The sequence below is a fragment of the Cricetulus griseus genome, chromosome 4, assembly GCF_003668045.3.
Source record: "Cricetulus griseus strain 17A/GY chromosome 4, alternate assembly CriGri-PICRH-1.0, whole genome shotgun sequence".
NCBI classification, from domain to species: domain Eukaryota; kingdom Metazoa; phylum Chordata; class Mammalia; order Rodentia; family Cricetidae; genus Cricetulus; species Cricetulus griseus.
In genome coordinates this window covers 162,534,985-162,555,529 of record NC_048597.1, presented here as the reverse complement: position 1 = coordinate 162,555,529, position 20,545 = coordinate 162,534,985, and the positions used below count along the sequence as shown (strand labels likewise).

General features: G+C 42.3%; 3 protein-coding genes and 1 pseudogene across 4 annotated transcripts in view; 2 read left to right on the top strand and 2 right to left on the bottom strand.

The window, feature by feature from the left end:
* Alg9 (ALG9 alpha-1,2-mannosyltransferase) overlaps window positions 1-2,989 on the bottom strand; it is a 61,469-nt gene extending 58,480 nt beyond the window's left edge. The window contains 3 exon segments of the mRNA XM_027412161.2: window positions 1,832-1,967; window positions 2,736-2,821; window positions 2,824-2,989. Coding sequence (XP_027267962.1) covers window positions 1,832-1,967; window positions 2,736-2,821; window positions 2,824-2,886 — 285 coding nt within the window. The 5' untranslated portion in view covers window positions 2,887-2,989.
* A 6,301-nt stretch (window positions 2,990-9,290) lies between these two features.
* Window positions 9,291-14,827, bottom strand: Fdxacb1 (ferredoxin-fold anticodon binding domain containing 1). The gene is made up of 5 exons (XM_027412158.2): window positions 14,394-14,827; window positions 14,039-14,195; window positions 11,984-12,187; window positions 11,564-11,722; window positions 9,291-11,062 (listed from the first exon to the last, which is right to left on the bottom strand). The coding sequence occupies exons 1-5, from the start codon at window positions 14,605-14,607 to the stop codon at window positions 9,886-9,888; spliced, it is 1,911 nt and encodes a 636-aa protein (XP_027267959.1). The 5' UTR covers window positions 14,608-14,827; the 3' UTR covers window positions 9,291-9,885.
* Window positions 14,828-15,010: 183 nt separating this feature from the next.
* Window positions 15,011-16,292, top strand: LOC113835290 (annotated as a pseudogene).
* On the top strand, window positions 16,289-20,345 carry C4H11orf1 (chromosome 4 C11orf1 homolog). Of its 2 annotated transcripts, none has more exons than XM_027412160.2 (4): window positions 16,289-17,778; window positions 18,683-18,747; window positions 19,764-19,830; window positions 20,141-20,345. In XM_027412160.2, exons 1-4 carry the CDS (start codon window positions 17,628-17,630, stop codon window positions 20,314-20,316), a joined length of 459 nt encoding a protein of 152 aa, XP_027267961.1. In that variant the 5' UTR covers window positions 16,289-17,627; the 3' UTR covers window positions 20,317-20,345. The 2 variants fall into 2 exon arrangements, with proteins under 2 accessions (XP_027267961.1, XP_027267960.1); XM_027412159.2 differs by having other exon boundaries at window positions 17,645-17,778; window positions 18,517-18,747.
* The last annotated feature ends 200 nt before the right edge of the window (window positions 20,346-20,545 follow it).

The window sequence follows — 20,545 nt, the reverse complement described above, 5'->3', positions numbered from 1 at the left end:
TTTTTCTGTGATGAAACACCTCTACACAAAGCAACTTGGGGAGTAAAGGGTGTATCTCTTCTTTTTATTATTTTAGTTTTCAATCTTTAAAACAATTTCCAAATTCAAATATATTTTCATCATATTTGTCCCCTCCTCCAAGTCCTCCAGATCCTCCCCATCCCTACACATCCAAGTTAAACAATGGCCCAATACAAGAAAACAAAATAAGACCACATACAAAAAGGGGAAAAAAAAAAACCACCAAACTATAACCAAATAAAAGCACACACACACACAAAGAAAAAAAAAAACTGTAGAGTCCAATCATATATTGGTCAACTACCCTGAACATGAGGCCTGTCCTGAAATGGTTGATATATACCCTGTGTAACTCACTTTATTGAAGAAAACTGATTTTCCTTCTAATGACAGTTCAGTTGTTAACCTTTTTTCATTCATTCACTCATTTTTTTATAAAATATAATGAAATAAAATATAACATGCCAGGCTTTGGTGGCACATGCCTTTATTCCCAGAACTTGGGAGGCAGAGGCAGGTGGATCTCTGTGAGTTCAAGGCCAGCCTGATAGCTAGTTCCAGGACAACTAGAGCTGTTACACAGAGAAACCCTTCCTTGAAAAAACCAATATATACGTATATAAAAACTATCACATTGAAGTTAGACAGGACAAACCAACAGAAGGAAAATCACAGTTCCATATAACAGTTCGTCATCAAAAGCAGTGAACACAGGGCAGAAGCCTAGAGGCAAGAGCTGATGCAGAGGTCACGGAGGGTTGCGGCTTACTGGCTTGCTCCTCATGGCTTGTTCACCCTGCTTTCTTATAGAACCCAGAACCACCAGCGCAGGGATGGCACCACCCACAATGGGCTGGGCCCTCGCCCATTAATCACTAATTAAGAAAATGTCCTACAGGAGTGCCTATATTCCAGTCTTACCGAGGCATTCTCTCAATTGAGGATCCTCCCTTTTCTAATGATTCTTGCTTGTGTCAAGCTGACATAAAATAAGCCAGCACAACTCTTTTGGCAAACATCAGAAGAAATAAACTTTAAAAGTTGGAAGAATGTACCTGCCCTCTAGGAAGTGGGATCTGGACAGGAAAAAAAAATGGATAATTGTACTTCCCCCAAGTTTTGGAGTAATTGTTAGCTTTAAAACCTATATCTACAAATATTAGACTTATGTATGTCAGCTAAAGGTCATAGACTTCAAAAGTAACTAAGTCAACAGTTTGGGCTTTTTTAAAGACCGATTTTATTACGTGTGGATGTCTGCATGAGTGTTTGCATGCATGAATGTGCCTGTGGAGACCACAAGAGGGCATCAGACATTTATTTATTTATTTATTGTTGAGAAAGGGTCTCTTTATGTAGCCCTGGCTATCCTGGCATTTGCTCTGTTAGACCAGGCTGGCCTTGAACTCACAGAGATCCACCTGCCTCTGCTTCCAGGGAGCTGTGATTAAAGGCATGGCCACCACACTGTGCTGTCATGATTTGGAGTCACCTACATTTGAGCTGCTAGAATTTGAACTATAATCCTCATGACAGAGCAGCAAGTGCTCTTACCCACCAAGCCATCTCTCCAGCCCCAAATCAACAGTTTTTAGGATATAAAGGTGAAAACAATTTATTTTAATATTACATTTGACATGCTTGTTCATTAGTACCAAATCAAGATAAAAGGAGAAATCCCAGAACTCGGGGCTAGGGGAGTAGTCCAGTGGTAAAGCATGTGCCCAAGACCATCGGCTAGATCCCTAGGATTGCAAAACTAAAACAAAACAACAACAACAAAAAAAACCCAGCTAAAGAGATCACCTACTGGTTCCCAGTAGTTGAATGTTTCATCGCAGTCAGAGATGTTACTCAGAAGAGCTGCGCACAACCTTGCTGAGAGCAGACATTTGAAAGCAGTGGATCCTTCAGGGGCCCAGACTTGCCCTGCTTTATTTCCAGACCTGGCCAGAAGGAAAAAGCAAAACCATTAATGTATCGAGAAGGCCTGCTAGCGAAGACTAAATCCGGACAGAAAAGACAGGAATGGCCAAAGACAGCAACGCAATAAAGCCATTCACCTAAAAGAAGGGCTTGTCATGTTTGAGTAGAAGAATACGGGATTGCCTTTTCAAGCACACCTCCCACTTCCTGCTTCTAGGGTGTACACTAATTCATACACCTTGGCCTGTTTCACCCACAACACTCCCTTTCACCTCAAGCCAATTAATCATTCGCTTGAAGGCCACAATGCTCTCTCTTTCTCTCTCTCTCCCCATTTCTTAGGGTCATCCCTTGCCAAGACTTTCTCTATTCCCCCCTCCTTCAAATTTACTGCAGACCTTATCTACAGGCTATGGGCTTGCTGATGGATTCGAGGGCTGCAGGCCCAGAGAGGGGGAGAAAACAGCAAACAGGGGCTACTGGGAGAGTAACTGAGCGGCAGGCAGTGAGGCTCTGGCGTGAAAGGCATATTCTCCTGCCAGCAGCTCCCACAGAGGCTCGGCTAACTCTACCAGCACGAAGCCTGCTCAGTGTGGGCCTGAACCTCAGACATGCCAGAGCCTCTCTCCAATAATGCAAGGACTCGCGGAGGGGCAAGGATCAACCCGAACTCGGACTATACTCCAGAGCGGCAGGAGGGGCTGGCCAGCTGAGCCCGCTCGCAGGCAGCGGGGACCCCCGGGCCGCCCGACCCTCCCGCCGGCCACGCCCTCCGGCCGCACACGCACTCTGGCCGCTGTTCCGCGCCGCCTGCCTCCCGGCTGCCCAGCAGCTCCCGCAGCTTCTCCACGGCCGGGCCCGTGTCCCGCCGCCGCCGCCGCCACCACCGCCACCGCCGCCGCCGCCCTTGAGGCGCTGCCGGGCCCTTCGGCTCGCCATGCCAAGCGAGACTGGGAAAAGGGTAGAACTCCGCACGCTACGGAATCGGCGAAAGCGCAGACATTGCTTGGCTAGGAAACGGTGTCCGCCGAGGGACAGAAAGCTTTGACATGCGCAGAAAAGACTAAAGTACACTGTGTCACTGGACCAATTGGGGCGAAGGCGGGGACGGGCAACTGAGCTAGCCCTCCCACTTCTAACCCTGGGTATTTCTCCCTTCCTTTAATTTGCTTCTTCCCTTGTCTCAGCACTCCACACTTGCCAGTGCTACAAAGTGTAGTGTGCGGAGGAGCACCATACAGCTGCTACCCAAGGGGAGGTCTCTAAAAGGTTGCTTAAACATTTTACACATTGCTGTGTCTTGCTCAGAGGAATGGAGGCACCAATAGCTCCTGAGACACAAACCATTAAGACCAGAAGACAGACTGAGAAGTGAAAGCCTGAGGAAATGCTACCTAGAAAATCCAACCAGGCATTTATCACTGGTGTTGCTACTACAGTGCAGCTATAGGCACTTCACATACAAGCTTTTTAATTCTCTTAGCCACCTTGCTTTTACTGATTAGGAAGCCAAGGCCCAAAGTTGCTTGCCTAATAAATGGAGCTATATTCCATTCCAATTGAGGACCGAGTACAAACATACTGTTTTCGCTACATCAACGAAAGCCCTTGTTGTGAGAGTTTTGTTGTATTTTTTTAACCATTTTTTTATTTGAATTAGAAACAAGATTGTTTTACATGATAATCCCAGTTCCCTTCTCCCTTCCATCCTCCCCAACCACCCTCCCAATTAAAACCCTTGCTATCACATACCCTTTCTTCTATTCTTCCCCTGACTCAACCTGTCTGCTCCCTCATGACCTCTGCATCCTTCCTCTTCTTCCCTTCTCATTCTCGTAGCTCCCTCCCCCTCTTCGCGTGCTCTCAATTTGCTCAGGAGATCTTGACCCTTTCCCCTTCTCCAGGGGATCATGTATGTCTCTCTTGTTTACTGGCATCTATGGCAGTGTGGATTGTAGGCTGGTAATCCTTTATGTCTAAAATCCACATATGAGTGAGTACATATTATGTTTATCTTTTTGTGATTGGGTTACCTCTCTGAGAATAGTTTCTTCTAGTTCCATCCATTTGCCTGCGATTTTCAAGATTCCATTGTTTTTTTCCCCTGAGTAGTACTCCATTGTGTAAATGTACCACATTTTCTCTATCCATTCTTCAGTTGAGGGGCATCTGGGCTGCTTCCAGTTTCTGGCTATTACAAATAGTGCTGCTATGAACATCGTTGAACAGATGTCCTTGTTGTATGAATGTGCATCTTTTGGGTATATGCCTAAGAGTGGAATTGCTGGATCTTGTGGTAGAATGATTCCCATTTTCTTGAGGAGTCACCATACTGATTTCCAAAGTGGCTGTATAAGTTGGCACTCCCACCAGCAGTGGAAAAGTGTTCCCCTTTCTCCACATCCTCTCCAACATAAACTGTCATAGGTGTTTTTGATTTTGGCCATTCTGACAGGAGTAAGATGGTATCTCAGAGTTGTTTTGATTTGCATTTCCCTGGTGGCTAAGGATGTTGAACACTTTATGTGTCTTTCAGCCATTTTAGATTCCTCTATTGAGAATTGTCTATTTAGTTCTGTACCCCACTTTTTAATTGGATTGTTTGGTGTTTTGGAGACTAGCTTCTTGAGTTCTTTGTATATTCTGGAGATCAGCCCCCTGTCAGATGTGGGGTTGGTGAAGATCTTTTCCCATTCTGTGGGCTGCCGTTTTGTCTTGCTGACTGTGTCCTTTGCCTTACAGAAGCTTCTGAGTTTCAGGAGGTCCGATTTATCAATTGTTGATCTCAGTGTCTGTGCTACTGGTGTAATGTTCAGGAAGCAGTCTCCTGTACCAATTAATTCAAGGGTATTTCCCACTTTGTCTTCTAATAGGTTCAGTGTGGTTGCGTTTATGTTGAGGTCTTTGATCCATTTTGACTTAAGTTTTGTGCATGGCGATAGGCTTGGGTCTATCTGTAGTCTTCTACATGTCCGAATCCAGTTATGCCAGCACCATTTGTTGAAGATATTCTCTTTGTTCCAATGTATAAATTTGGATTGTTTGTCAAAAATCAGGTGTCCATAGGTGTGTGGGTCAACTCTATTCCATTGGTCTACCTGTCTATTTTTGTGCCAATACCAAGCTGTTTTCAGGGCTATAGCTCTGTAATAGAGCTTGAAGTCAGGCATGGTGATGCCTCCAGAAGTTCCTCTATTGTACAGGGTTGTTTTGGCTATCCTGGGTCTTTTGTTTCTCCATATAAAGCTGAGAAATGTTATTTCAAGGTCTGTGAAGAATGGTGTTGGGATTTTTATGGGGATTGCATTGAATCTGTAGATTGCTTTTGGCAAGATTGCCATTTTTTCTATGTTGATTGTACCTATCCAAAAGCATGGAAGATCTTTCCATTTTCTGGTATCTTCTTTAATTTCTTTCTTTAAAGACTCAAAGTTCTTGCTGTACAGGTCTTTCACTTTTTTGGTTAGCGTTACCCCAAGATATTTTATGTTGTTTGTGGATATTGTGAAGAGTGATGTTTCTCTGATTTCTTTCTCATTCTGTTAATCATCTGTATATAGTAGGGCTACTGATTTTTTTTTGTATCCTGCTACTTTGCTGAAGGTGTTTATCAGCTGTAAGAGTTCCCTGGTAGAGTTTTTCAGGTCACTTAGTAGACTATCATATCATTTGCAAATAGTGAGAGTTTGACTTCTTCCTTTCTGATTTGTATTCCCTTGATCTCCTTTTTTGCTCTAGCTAGAACTTCAGGGACAATATTGAAGAGGTATGGAGAGAGTGGGCAGCCTTGCCTTGGTCCTGATTTTAGAGGAATCGCTTCGAGTTTCTCTCCATTTAGTTTGATGTTAGCTGTTGGCTTGCTGTATAATGCTTTTATTATGTTAAGGTATGTTCCTGTTATCCCTGATTTCTCCAAGACCATTATCATGAAGGGGTGTTGGATTTTGTCAAAGGCTTTTTCTGCATCTAGTGAGATGATCATGTGGGTTTTTTTCTTCAGTCTGTTTACACGGTGGATTACATTGATGGATTTTCGTATGTTGAACCATCCTTGCATCCCTGGGATGAAGCCTACTTGATCATGGTGGATGATTTCTCTGATGTGTTCTTGGATTCTTTTTTTTTGGTTGGGAGACTTCTGATGACTGCTTCAATTTCATTAGGGGTTATAGGTCTATTTAAGTTGCTTATCTGTTCTTGATTTAATTTTGGTAAGTGAAATCTGTCCAGAAAATTGTCCATTTCCTTTAGATTTTCAAATTTTGAGGAATATAGGTTTTCAAAGTATGACCTGATGATTCTCTGGATTTCCTCTGTGTCTGTTGTCCCCTTTTTCATTCCTGATTTTATTAATTTGCATATTCACTCTCTGCTGTTTGGTAAGTTTGGATAAAGGTTTGTCTATCTTGTTGATTTTCTTGAAGAACCAACTCTTTGTTACATTGATTCTTTGTATTGTTCTCCTAGTTTCCATTTTATTGATTTCAGACCTCGATTTGATTATTTCCTGGTGTATTGGCTTCTTTATTTTCTAGAGCTGTCAATTGTGCTGTTAATTCTCTAGTGTGATTATTCTCCTGTTTCTTCATGTGGGCACTTAGAGCTATGAACTTTCCTCTTAGCACTGCTTTCAAAATGTCCCATAAGTTTGGGTATGTTGTGTCCACATTCTCATTGAATTCTAGGAAATCTTTAATTTCTTTATTTATTTCTTCCTCGACCCAGGAATTGTGCAGTTGGGTGTTACTTAATTTCCATGAGTTTATAGGTTTTCTGTAATTCATGTTGTTGTTGAATTCTAACTTTAAAGCATGGTAGTCTGATAAGATACAGGGGATTATTTCAATTTTTTTTGTACTTGTTGAGGTTTACTATGTTGCCAAGTATGTGGTTGACTTTAGAGAAGGTTCCATGTGGCGCTAACAAGGTAAATTGTTTTGTATTTGGATGGAATGTTCTATAGATATCTGTTAAGTCCAATTGGGCCATAACTTCAATTAGTTCCTTTGTTTCTTTGTTAAGTTTCTGTCTGGTGTTCCTGTCCAGTGGTGAGAGTGGGGTGTTGAAGTCTCCCACTATAAGTGTGTGCAGTTTTATGTGTGATTTGAGTTTTAGTAATGTTTCTTTTTACAAACGTGGATGCCTTTGTATTTGGGGTATAAATGTTCAGAATTGAGACTTCATCCTGATGGATTTCTCCTGTGATGAGTAGGAAGTGACCTTCATCTCTTTTGATTGATTTTAGTTTAAAATCTAGATTGTTGGCTATTAGGATTGCTACCCCCGCTTGTTTCTTGGGTCCATTTGATTGGAAAATCTTTCCCCAACCTTTAATCCTTAGGTACCATATGTCTTTGAAGTTGAGGTGTGTTTCTTGTATGCAGCAGGATGGATTCTGTCTTCCCATCCATTCTGCTAATCTGTGTCTTTTTATAGGTGAGTTAAGATGATTAATGTTGACGGATATTAATGACCATTGATTGTTCATTCGTGTTTGTTTTTGATTTGGTGATGGTGGGAAAATTATATGTGGGATTCTATCCCTTTTTCCTTTTGGCCGTTGGTAAAGTGGGATTATCTATTGCCTCTATTTTTCTGGTTGTAGTTCACTTCCTTGGGTTGCAGTTTTCCTTCCAGAACTTTCTGTAGGGCTGGATTGGTGGATATGTATTGTTTGAATCTGTTTTTGTCATAGAATATCTTGTTTTCTCCATCTATAGTGATTGAAAGCTTTGCTGGGTATAGTAGTCTGGGCTGGTATCCATGGTCTCTTAGTGTAGATAGAATATCTATCCAGGACCTTCTGGCTTTCTGAGTTTCCATGGAAAAGTCAGGTGTAATTCTGATAGGTTTGCCTTTATAAGTTACTTGACCTTTTCCCTTTGCTGTTCTTAATATTTTCTCTTTGTTCTGTATGTTTGGTGTTTTGATTATTATGTGGCAAGGAGACCTTTTATTTTGGTTCAGCCTATTTGGTGTTCTGTAAGCTTCTTGTGTTTTTATTGGCATGTCTTTCTTTAGGTTGGGAAAATTTTCTTCTATGATTTTGTTGAATATGTTTTCTGCGCCTTTGAGTTGGATTTCTTCACCTTCTTCTATACCTATTGTTCTTAGGTTTGGTCTTTCACAGTATCCCAATTTTCCTGGATATTTTGTGTTAGGGATTTGTTGGCCTTAAGATTTTCTTTGGTTGATGAATCTATTTCCGCTAGTGTGTCTTCAACTCCTGAGATTTCCTCTTCCATCTCTTGTATTCTGTTGTTTATGCTTACATCTGTAGTTCCTGATCGTTTACTCAGCTTTTCTATTTCCAGCATTCCCTCAGATTGTGCTTTCTTTATTGTCTCTATTTCAGTTTTTAGGTGTTGAACTGTTTCCTTGAGAGATTTGTTGATATCTTGTATTTTTTGGTTTGTTTTTTCTTCAAGGGATTTTCTCATGTCCTATTTGAGGTCCTTTATCATTTTCATGAAGATGTTTTTAAGGTCATTCTCTTCTGCTTCATCTGCATTGTCATGTTCAGATCTTCCTGGTGTATGGTTCCTAGTCTCCGGTGGTGTCACATTGGGTTTTCTGTTGTTGAATGTACTTTTTCGTTGTCCTCTTCTCATTTTTTCTTCTGGTGGTGTAGCAGGAGTCTCATCCTCTCCTGGTGGGTATGGGACCAAGGTTCCCTTCTAGTAGATGCAAACAGTTCCAATACTCTGATGTCTGTCCTCATGTCATGGATGGAGGCAGAACTGCTACCGGGGCCTTGGCAGTGTCCTGGTGTGTCAGTTCTCGCTGCTGATCTCGGATCCAGCTGAGTTTTGTTGTTTTTAAAGGGTACTAGGAGTCAGGACTTGGTTTGAGAGGTATTTATGCAGACATTTTACCAAAAAAAAAAAAGGAAAAAGGGAGGAAAGGGAAGGGAAGGGAGAGGTAGGGATGGGAAGGGAAGGGAAAGAGAAGGGAAAAAACAAAAAAGAAGTCAGGCAGTGGTGGCACATGCCTTGAATCCCAGCACTTGGGAGGCGAGGCAGGTGAGTTCAAGGGCAGCCTGGTCTACCGAGCGAGTTCCAGGACAGCCAGAGAAACCCTGTCTTGAAACTCCAAATAAATAAATAAAAATTAAAATGGAGCTTGATGGTATGGATCAGTCCCCATACATAGTCATTAGTTTCCAAGCCCAAATATCCAACTTCAGTGGGACTCATATATGTCCTTATTTCCTTTCCTGGAAACCAGGTAGAAGTAAAGTAGTGAACAGAGTAGGTCTTTGGTCAGACAGACCCAAATATCAACCCAAGCTCCAATACTTGAGTTCCAAGACTTCAATTGTCAATGACAGAAAGAAACAGCAGTACAGTGATGGTCATAATCTCAAATTTGTAACACAGGCAGTAAGATGCTCATAAACTCAGCGAGATGACAAAGAGGAACTGAGAATGTGGGAAACACATTTACAAATATATGTGGTGATACATCCAGACTACAGCCTCTTCAGCAAGAGAACAGCTAAGAACACAACACTTGTTTTGTTTGCTTTTTAGTCATTACTCAAGATCAGAAAACTGAACTACAACAAGGTCACCAGTCACATTAGTCTGTAACGGTATTTTTGTTTGTCTTTGGTTTAGCTTGGTTGGGTTCTTTGAGACAGGACCTCATATGTAACCTGGGATTGCCTCAAACACAGAGACCTGCCTGCCTCTGCCTCCTGAGCACCAGGCTCAAAAGAATGCACCACCACCACCCCTAGCCAGTCTGTAGGTTTAAATTATGGTCACAGGTATCTTTAGGGTCCATCAAAACTACTTTGGTCACAATAAAAAAAATATTTATATACACACACCACACACCAAAACAAAACCCACACAGATTCTAGAAAGGACTAACAGCTGCAAACTTTTCACCCACATACAATTCAAGGTCTCACTGTAGAAAGTACCTTCTAGCCTATCGGGGTGAAACATGTAGCTGTTTTTGAATCTCTCTTCTAAACTGGGACTGCATTGCTGCTGCCAGCTGTGGGCTGAGCGCCTTATCACAAGCCTGGTAAATCAATCTATAGCAAAGACTGACCTGTTCAGTCTCCGGATGCTGAAAACGGCCAAGGAACTGTATGGAAATAACAGTGTCCTGGGACACTGCTCGGGCTATAGTGTGAAACTCTAGTTCATCAAATCCTTTCTTTTCGTCTAACCAGAAACTAATATCATGCACATAGCAAGGAGGATACAGGGAATAGCTTTTAAAGCGTTCTATTTTCCCAGGGACAAATCTTTTCAGGAAACGGTTATCAAAAGTCCACAATATTCTCCAATCAGAAATATCATAGACAAGCATGGCCAGTAAGTCCAAGTTTATAGAAACAAACACAAAACACTGGTGTTTATGTGTAACAGCTGTAGATGTGATGATAGTCCCAATAATCAGATGCTCCATACAATCTGGGCCAAAATTAAGAGACTTCACATGAATTATGTGATCCTTTCCATTTGGCTGAAGGACAAACTCCACTGAAGTGCTCAAACTGGAGCCCTCCAGCAACGTCTCAGTGAGAAGGTTATCTAGACTATCCTTCAGGTGATCCAGCAGTGATGCAAGGCAGCTATCCTTCCTATTTTTATTTAACCCAAGGATAAGTAGAGTCTCATGAAATGCTGGCATCATGAAAGGTAAAATGTGGCACTTCCGAAAGACAGGCCCACTGAGGATGTGCAGGGAGCCTGGGAGGAAGTCTGGTGACTGGATGACAGTCTCGACATGAGCCAGAAGAGAAGATCTGAGGCAAAGCTTGGCCTGCTCCCGGGTTCCTTCTTGAGCTGCTTTGCAGCTGTCTCTCCCAGGACTCTTGGGAAGGGCAAGTTCTGAAAATGACAGGAGAACATCTTCCATTTCTTGTGTCATTTCTCCAGTCAGGGACTCAGAATATGATTTATCTCCATGGAGGCTAACCCAAAAGGCAGGCTGAGGGTCACAAGTCCCTGGAGGGAGGACACTGGTGCCTCCCTCTGACAACAAAGGAAAGGAACACTTCAGCCTTTTTAAAGGAAAATGTTTGCTCAATTCAGTAATGAGTTTCTCATTGATGATTTTGACAGGATGACAGGAAGATGCTTCGAGGAACCGCCTGTTTAAACACAAAATATTTTTTCTTACAATAATGATCATAATTGCTAGAATTAAAATCATTTGTTCTTATTTAGAAAACAATTGTCCTTAAACTGATCCTGAATAAATCATTTTTCATATGGAGAAATAGCATGTACATTTTTTGAGATAGCCTGTACATTTTTTTATTTGGTTTGGGACTTTTGGTTTTTTGTTGTTGTTGTTGTTGTTGGTTTTTTTGTTTTTTTTTTTTGTTTGTTTTTGCAATGATGGGAGCAAATTTCAGGCCTGGTGCATGCTAGGCAAGTTATTCTACCACTGAACTATAGTCCCAGGCCTGGAGAATTACCATACAGTCTAGGACTCTGTCACCACCCCTACAGTGTCATCAGCCTGGCAAGCACGCCCAGCACCAACATCATTAACAATTCAGGGTCCATCCATTCAAAATGAAGTCCCCATTAGGACAATCATGACACAAGAAGGGACAGAAGTCATTTCCAGCAAACCAAAAGATTACCTGTTCAGCTTTCCTGCCAGTGCTTCTGGCTCTGTACAGGAAAAGCACTGGTCTCCGAGTCTGACCCTGAATGCTCTGGGCTGACAGCCTTCCAAGGGTGAGCTCTGGGTGAAGACATGATTCACAGCGCCTTCTACTCGGAACGACTTAGCCTGGCTTCTGCCAAGGTAAAGGAACAAACAACTTCTTTAAACTAAATATTACATGTTTACATTTAATTAGTTTAAGTATTATATATTTACATTTTAGTTTAAGTTAAATATATGTGTGTGTGTATGTGAAGGCTGCCATCAGGAAAAAAAAAGTACTTTTGAAACTAAACAGGAAATTAAAAGGGAAAAAGCCTGCTTTTGATTTTTTTTTTATTACTTCATGCAAAAGATGAAAGGAGAGAAGGTTTAGGCTTATGGTATTACTTACCTATACCCAGTGCACGTGTATCCTGGCACAGCCTCACAACTGAAGGGATACACATCGCTTAAAATGAACCCTCCCAGGGCTGCCATGGCAACCACTTGCCAACTGTTGTGCCACTCTCTCTGGGGCTTATCAGCAGGGGTTCCACCTTGTCCTCTACACAGTGCCACGTGGACTTCTCCTTCCTTTGCGAGAACATCAGCACAGCTTATAGATGGCAAACACCAGAAATTCATCAGAAACAGAAATAACAATGGGAATCAGCAATATGCACACGGTTTAGCTCTGAAATAATTAAAATCCACCTTACATGCAGCGGTCTAGTAAACCTAACCATATTAAAAATAAATAAATAATGGGCTGGAGAAATGGCTCAGAGGTTAAAGAGCACTGACTGCTCTTCCAGAGGTCCTGAATTCAATTCCCAGCAACCACATGGTGGCTCACAGCCATCCATAATGAGTGCCCTCCTCTGGTGTGCAGATATACATGGAAGAAGAATGTTGTATACATAATAAAAAAATAAAATCTTTAAATAAATAAATAAATAAAAAGTCCGCTTGTGTCCCTACAACAGTACTGTTCACCAGCTTTGCATTTGTGTTGTTTTCCTGTGTGTGACAGAAAGGCCAATGTCCACAAAGTTCCTACATAAACCTCACTCTTTGTGTTGCTTCTCCCCATTAGGAAAACTTACTGCCTTCTGCCTCTATAGTTCATGGCTGGGTTGAGCACTACATCACCAAGCATTAAGGCCCTGGCTTTAATAATCACCATACACACACACACATCTATACCTCAACTGCCTAAATGTAAAACACTGACTTTGCTCAAGGTTTCTCAAACCTGTAGCCCAGTGAAGCCCTCCAATATTATCAGTCTAGTATACTGGTGTAAAGCAGTGTATTAAAGTCATAATGATGTTTTTTAAAGATTTGTTATATATACAGTGTTCTATATGACTATAGGCCAGTAGAGAGCACCATATCTCATTACAGATGGTTGTGAGCCACCATGTGGGTGCTGGGAATTGAACTCAGGACCTCTGGAAGAGCAACCAGTGCTCTTAATCACTGAGCCATTTCTCCAGCCCCTAAAGTCACAAGCATTTTAAGAAGCATCCACTATTAGTAACCCTGGTTTAAAGGTGCAGAAAAAGAAGCAGGTAAGGACTAAGGTTGCGTACTGTTTTAACTAGTAAGTGGTGAGCCAGCATTTGAACCCAGGGCATGTAGCTCTTAAATCCATGCTCTTAGTCATTAGACTATACTGGCTCTTACTATTTTGCATTTAAAGACATTTTGGGGGTGAGCTGGAGAGAGCATTCGGCAGTTAAGAGCACTGGCTCTTCAGTGGCTCAATTCCCAGCATCCATATGATAGCGACACCCATCAGGGGATCCAATGCCTTCTTCTGGTCTCCCTGGGCACCAGGCTCACTCGTGATGCACAGACATACATGCCAACAAAACACCTATATACATTTTTTTTTTTTTTTTTTTTTTTGGTTTTCCAAGACAGGGTTTCTCTGTGTAGCTTTGTAGACCAGGCTGACCTCGAACTCACAGAGATCTGCCTGCCTCTGCCTCCCAAGTACTGGAATTAAAGGCGCTCACCACCACCGCCCAGTTTAAAAAAAAAATCGGTAAACAAAAAATTTGGAGCCATCGAGATGAATCAGTGGGTAATGGTGCTTGCCACCAAGCATGACAGCCTAAGGTCTATCCCCCAGATCCATGAGGGAAGGGGAACCGACTCCTCTTAAATTGTTCTCTGACCTCCACACCCATACATTAAACACATACAGACAGACACGAATTAAAGTTTTAAAAATAATCTTGCCTTTTTCCTCCCAAGGCCTACTTGTGCTTTTACATCTAGTGTTATATGACTCACTTTAAGACAAGATTGTGGTTTCCTTTGGGTTTTATCTTCTTTCCACTTTTTTCCTAGCAACTTACACACGTCTGCCTTATTGCCCTAACTAAAAAGTTTGTGCGTGGTAACTTGGTTATGGACACCTGGAAATTTCCCCAGGTGAGGACTCGTCTCTCCTCACCTCTGAAAAAACATGGCAAGCAGTTTCCTGTTCTTAGCTACTCCAGCTTTTCGTCCGCAGTGCGGAAAGTTGAAATAAATCCGATCAAAGTCTCTTTCGTGTGCTTGCAAGGCGCGTGCCAGCTGGGTGCAATCCACACCAAAACGGACTTCGACACCTGGCAAAGCAAGTTCAATGGGGTGAAATATAGACCAAAAAGCACTCTTAAGATCTGTAACCCGGACAAACCCAGAACTGCAAACCAGCCCAGCAGAGCACTTCCCCGTGAGAGCCCCCAGGAGGCGCACTCGCATTCCCAAAGCAAGCCACACCCCACTCTCTGGGCCTGGCCTGGCGGAGGGGTGGGACCCGGTACCTCGCTGGCGCAGGCGCTGTAGGTTCTCCTGGATCACGGGATCCCCCTCCAGATCGGCAGGGTGCTGGAGGCAGGTGGCGGTAACCCTGACGCCGGGATCCAAGGTGTCGATCAGAGAAGCGGTGAAGGAGAAATTCCCTTCCCCGACCAACAGGAGGCGCCGGGCAACCATGGTCTCCTCGGGCTCCCTGCGGGCGCTCTCTGGAACGCACATTGTGCGTCACTTCCTTCGCATAGGCCTCAGCTGCCCCCTCCCTTCTCCGTCAGGCACTAGTCGATGACGCATCAACAGTATGTGGTCTCCTGGAAAAACACTTAAGGCCACTGTCAGGGAAGCTACGAGCTTAAAAGGTGATAATGGAGTTACCGACCTTGCCTCGTTACCTTCGTGCGCCTCGGAAGTCTGGTTTGCCTTTCAGTATAAGGCCGGACCTGAACGTCTTCGCCACACCTGCTTGAGGTCACAAAACAGTAACTGATGGGCGAGAGTCCTGCCTGTTCCAGTGGCAGAGGGGTTTGTAACTGCACCATCACCACTACCTCATGGTCTCTCAGCGGCTTGCTCAACATTTCTCAAGGTGCTTGTATGTCCTATTTTCAAGAAAAGAAAAAAGTTGAATGCCTATTTTGTTCCACAGGGCGCTGTGAGAGCAGTTACATATATGGATGGATTAGAAGTGGTCTGCCTACTGTCTGATAACGAATGCACACAGCAAAAGGAGGCAACTCTAATATAATGGGGTGTGTACCCACTGTGGGTGAAGGAATTCAGATCACACAAGCATACACAAGGGGGAACACTACCAAGTTGGGGAAGAGAGGTATAGATTCCCTGAAGAAAGCTTGTGTTGAAAGCTAATGGGAGATGGGACTAATGGGAGATGGTGTTCATTTTATCTAGGTAAAAAGGATTAGAGTCAGAACAATGGTTACAAAGCCATAATTGGAGAAAAAAAAAAACAGCAGTTACATTTGACTGGCTGATCACTGTAGGAGAGTGAGTAGCAGGTTTCACTGAAGGGCCAGGCCATATGAAGTGTTGTAGGCGTAACAGCCTAAACCTTACTCTGAGAATATAGAATGCCACTGAAAATCCAACATGTCAGCCAACAAGAGGCTGATGAAGAAGCTTGAGGAGGTCTCACGATGTGAAATGAAAAACTTTGATAACATCCAGGTTGATGAAGCTATTTTATTGATTTGGCAAGGGCTTGTTGTTCTTGGCAGTCCGCCCGATAAATTGGCCTTCGGAGAAAAAAATCAACTTTCCACTCAAGACCATATTTAAAATGGAAATCTGTCCCCCTAACATTGATGATGATAGGGGCCATGTCTGTCTGCCATTGATTAGCTGAAAACTGGAAGACAACACATAACAATGCCTTCCTTCAGTACTGGTGAATGATCTCCCACCCAAGCACCCACCCTGGGCTGACGTAACTAAAGAACACTCTACGGATCATTTAAAGAATGCTGTAAGAATGCTGAAGAATTTACAAAGAAATACGGGGAAAAGTGATCTGCAGACTAAAATCCACCACGAGTGGTCCCTGCAAGTTTGAGCAGAGAGCCCAGTCAGCATTCAGAATCCCTGAAGGCAGGAGGCCTCCCTGGAGAACTGATGAGTGCCACTGCCTGTTGCTGGGTTGTAGCAGTCACTTCCTTAGGTTTCCTTAATCAGAAATGGTCTAGGTAAACTGTAAAGTTGGATTTAAAAATTCAGTTGCTTTATCAACAACAAGAGCCACTAAGAGATTTAAAGTAGGAAGATGCCCCCCCCCTTTTTTTGGTTTGTTTTGTTGTCAAAAATCACTTTCTTGCCAGGGGGTGGTGGCACATGCCTTTGATCCCAGAACTGGCAGGTGGATCTCTGAGTTTGAGGCCAGCCTGGTCTACAGAGTGAGTGCCAGGACAGTCAGAGCTACAAGAGGAAGAGGAGGAGGAGGAGGAAGAGAAAGGAGGAAGAAGAAGATACTTTTTTTCCTTTGTTGTGGAAGCATTTTATTCATTATCTCATTTAACCCTCATGATAATCCTATTTTACTATAGGAGAAACTCAGGCATAGAGTTTAGGGCTCTGTGAATGCTAGGAATACAGCTATGGGGTTACCAGGGAAAAGACTGCGGCTGTTGTAATTCAAACATTCCATGGAACATCTACAGAAGTAGGGTCAACTTTCTGCCTTTAGACTTGACATGTGCCTCTATTCACCTTTGGGGCAGCTAGAGAGATGGATCTGTGGTGAAGAGCTCATGCGCTGGAATAGGAGCCACATCCAGTTCTCAGCACCCACCCAGTGGCTCCGGTGGTCTGTAATAAACTCACATACATGCAGGAAAACACTCATGCATGTAGAAAATAAAACTTCAAAAATCCCAGGTTTTGAATTTTTCCAAAAGGCAGAGTTACATGTCAGAATTAAATAAAATGTTGTGAGATATTTGATTATTTCAAATTTGAAAATGAAGTCTGATTATAGTCTCCCATTGGAGGGAGACTATGTTCTTTAAGAGAATAATACCAGAAGTAAAAAGGCAACTATTAAGGGCAGCTGGTATTCTTTGAGTTGTTTTAAGTGTTCCTAAAACAAGTGTCTTAAGATTGGAGAAGTTTGGGGAGAGCTCTATATTCTGCAAGCCTCTTGGATCTGTATCGAGGGGCTTACAAACCTTGGGAAATGGCGTCTCCAGAGCTTCTGGCGCATGCTCTGCAATGACCCAGTTGCTAGGGATTGAGAAGCTACTTTCTTGTGGAGAAAGGATTATACAAGAACACAGTTGATGACAAGGAAAAAGGAAATCAGGTAACAAGCTACTTGCAGTAACTTCGACAAAAGGAGACAGTGGTTTGAATTGGAAATCGGCAGTGAAGATGAAAAGTAGTGGACTGATTCAGAAATATCAACAAGACTTAGTGACTGACTAATTGAATGCCAGAAGAAAAGTCAAAAATCATCCTTGGTTTTCTGTCTTAAACAACTGAGTGGATGTCTGTCATACTAGCTCTAGGATTAGCATCACCTCTAAACACTAAGCCTATTAGGCTTTCTGGGCCCAGCTACCCAAGTCATCCTGCTGTTTGGTGACATCAGCACATGCATACACATATCTTCACAAAGGTAGATGATGTGAGGGGAGTTACCTACGATCTCATCCTTCATTGCTGCAGCATTGGTTTTGTCTGCCCATGAAAAGGCAGTTGGTTTGTGTGTGTCAGACCATGACCGTGTGTCCATGGTGATCTCCTTTGTTTGGAGAACTGGAAAGATCAGGTTTGGAGACATCTTTAATGAACATGGAACGGCAACAAAAGAATCACTGTTTCTCTTCGAAATATTCAGACAAATCATTTTGTTCACCAACAAGTTACGCATCGAAATTACAGGTATCATCTTGCTCCTTAGCCCAGGGACCAGGCTTATTTTGTAACAAAAATAATAATAATAATAAGCTGGACTTTTGATTGCTTGCCAAAAATTTTAAATACATTTCCCATCTAGTATGTGCAAAGAACTGTTGATTGGGATGGTAACTATTGGTTGGGAGGATATATACAACAATAAACAAAACACAGATCCTGTTCTTAACAGGTATGGGGTTCAATAGATAATACATTGCATGTTCTTGAAACCATGACAGAAACGTATAAAGTGAACAATGTGAAGAAAACTATGTGAGGTAAAAGGAGAGTTAGCTTATTTGACCTGGAAAAGGTAGTTATTGTTAATCATTCATTGTGTTATCTGGCTATTCAACATTTCACCTCTCATTCTCTCTGTAGCAATACCCTTAGACCCTCAACTCTTACATCTTGAAATCACTAAAACATTTAGCTCATTGCTCATTTGGTGTTGGGAATGCTGAGGGGTTTTCTGTCTTTTCAAGGAATGTGGGATAGTAGCATTTGTATAGTCAGTCATCCACTGCTGGTGATTGACATGATAGATCTGTGGGTATATGCACCTGAAGAGGAAGAATCAGACCCTTATAAATTATATTTGGACAAAAGCCTGGACTGTTAAGGTGTGCTTGTGTTAACACTCTGCCCTGTAGAGCAGGGGTAGAGACAAGTGCATTTTCTGCTCTGATTGTTTAGTAAGTTTTATGTTCTTTGTTTTTCCAGAGACAGAAACTTGTCTATTTCCTCAGAATCCCACACTATGGCAGCCTTATTTATGCTGATGGTCATGGTGAAGTGTGGACAGACTGGAATAACATGTCCAAGTTTTTTCAGTACGGGTGGAGATGCACCACTAATGAGAACTCATATTCACATTCTACTTTGATAGGCAATTGGAACCAGGAAAGATATGACCTAAAGAATATTGTAAAACCTAAACCCTTGCCTTCCCAGGTAATACAATGTTTGTTCTCTTCTTTTGTTACCTTCTGTTCGAAGAAATGCCAGTGGCCATGTGAGATTTGGGTTTAGCATTATGAGAGCTCATTCTTCAGCTGGACCGCCTAGCCCACTTTAGTGTCAAGTTGACTATTACCCATAAATTATCAAATGATGAGTAGATCTTTTTTTCTCTCCCTTCATTTGGATTTCACCTGTTAATCTACAGAAGGACAGTCTCCTGACTCAGGATATCTTCTCCTCTGGGCTTGTTGTTTACCTGAGCCTTGCTCTTTAGTCTCCTAAACAATGGATATGAAAGTATGACAGACTAATCACAGATGAAACTCTAGTCTACCTCAAATGACATAGCAATTAAGTCATGCTGCACTGTCCCTTACTTCTTGATGTTAGCTATAGACTACTAGGTTCTTCTCTTTCTTTCTCTCTTTCTCTCTTTGTTTCTTCCCTTTTTTAAGACTTATTTAGTTTTTATGTGCATTGGTGTTTTGCCTGCATGTATGTCTGGATCCCCTGGAACTGCAATTACAGATAGTTGTGAGCTGCCATGTAGATGCTGGGAATTAAGGTCCTCTGGAAGAGCAGCCATTGCTGTTAACCATGGAGTCATCTCTCTAGCCCCCAACTACTAGATTCTTTGTTGTTGTTTTCAAGACAGGGTTTCTCTGTGTAGCACTGGCTGTCCTGGAACTAATTCTGTAGACAAGGCTGGCCACAAACTCATAGAGATCTGCCTGCCTTTTACCCCCACCCCAACCCCCTAGTCCTGGGACTAAATGTGTGGGCCACCACTGCCTGGCTATATTCGAATTTCTTTCTCTCTTTTCTTTTCTTTCTTCTTCTTCTTTTTTTTTTTTTTTGAGACAGGGTTTCTCTGTGTAGCTTTGTAGATCAGGCTGGCCTCGAACTCAGAGAGATCTGCCTTCCTCTGCCTCCCTAGTGCTGAGATTAAAGGCATGCTCCACCACTGCCCGGGCCTATATTCTTAATCTATTACTTTTTCTTTCTAGTTTGGACACTACTTTGAATCAACATATGATACAAGCTACAACAGCAAAAAGCCACAATCAGCCCATAGTAGGTGGACTCATGTTATTGATTCTTTTTTTCTTTTTTTAATTTTTTTATTTTATTTTTATTAGATTCAAATTAGGAACAAGCTTGCTTCAGATGTCAGTCCCTTCTCCCTCTCCCTCCCCTCCCCCCCATGTTATTGATTCTTAACTCTTAGCACCCAACTTAGTTCCTGGCAGATGGAAGGAACTCAAGAGTAACATGAATGTATAAATAAGTGAACAATCTCTCTTGTCTCAATTTTGGCAGGACTAAGAAATAAGAGCTTTGTTACTAAAACTCCTTGTTGACTGTTTATCTTTCCTTCCCTTAGGATTTAAGCGAGATGCTCATTGGTTCCCTGGCCATCAGCCTGAGCTGGATCCTCCTCACTACAAATGCACAGAAAAGTCAACCTATATGAGTAGCTACTCAAAGCCACAACCCAGCCATTACTCTTGGTGCTTGTATGATCCAAATGTGGAGCAAGCTTTGGATCCGGGAGTCTGAGAGAAGCAGCAGCAGCATTTTTTTTTGAAGCAGACTGTAGAAAGGAACACGTTTTAAGCAGACTCAAACTTCACTCTTTACATGGTTTCTGTCTAAATAAAGCACAAAAAAAACAAACAAAATCTCTACTACTGTTTAACTGTCCTGGTGAGTTTTTATCAACTGAACACAAACCTAGACAGACATGTCTGGGAAGAGGGAATTCTAATTGAGGAATTACCTCCTTACA

What these genes read in the sequence shown, in the direction of transcription:
- Fdxacb1 (XM_027412158.2), bottom strand. Translation starts at nt 14,607, where the DNA reads ATGTGCGTTCCAGAGAGCGCCCGCAGGGAGCCCGAGGAGACCATGGTT. An exon ending in CTTGCCATGTTTTTTCAGAG is followed by an intron (nt 12,188 to 14,038) that starts GTGAGGAGAGAC and finishes GCCATCTATAAG; the next exon opens with CTGTGCTGATGTTCTCGCAA. An exon ending in TACACGTGCACTGGGTATAG is followed by an intron (nt 11,723 to 11,983) that starts GTAAGTAATACC and finishes TTACCTTGGCAG; the next exon opens with AAGCCAGGCTAAGTCGTTCC.
- C4H11orf1 (XM_027412159.2), top strand. Translation starts at nt 17,683, where the DNA reads ATGAACATGGAACGGCAACAAAAGAATCACTGTTTCTCTTCGAAATAT. An exon ending in GTTACGCATCGAAATTACAG is followed by an intron (nt 17,779 to 18,516) that starts GTATCATCTTGC and finishes TTGTTTTTCCAG; the next exon opens with AGACAGAAACTTGTCTATTT. An exon ending in AAAGCCACAATCAGCCCATA is followed by an intron (nt 19,831 to 20,140) that starts GTAGGTGGACTC and finishes TCCTTCCCTTAG; the next exon opens with GATTTAAGCGAGATGCTCAT.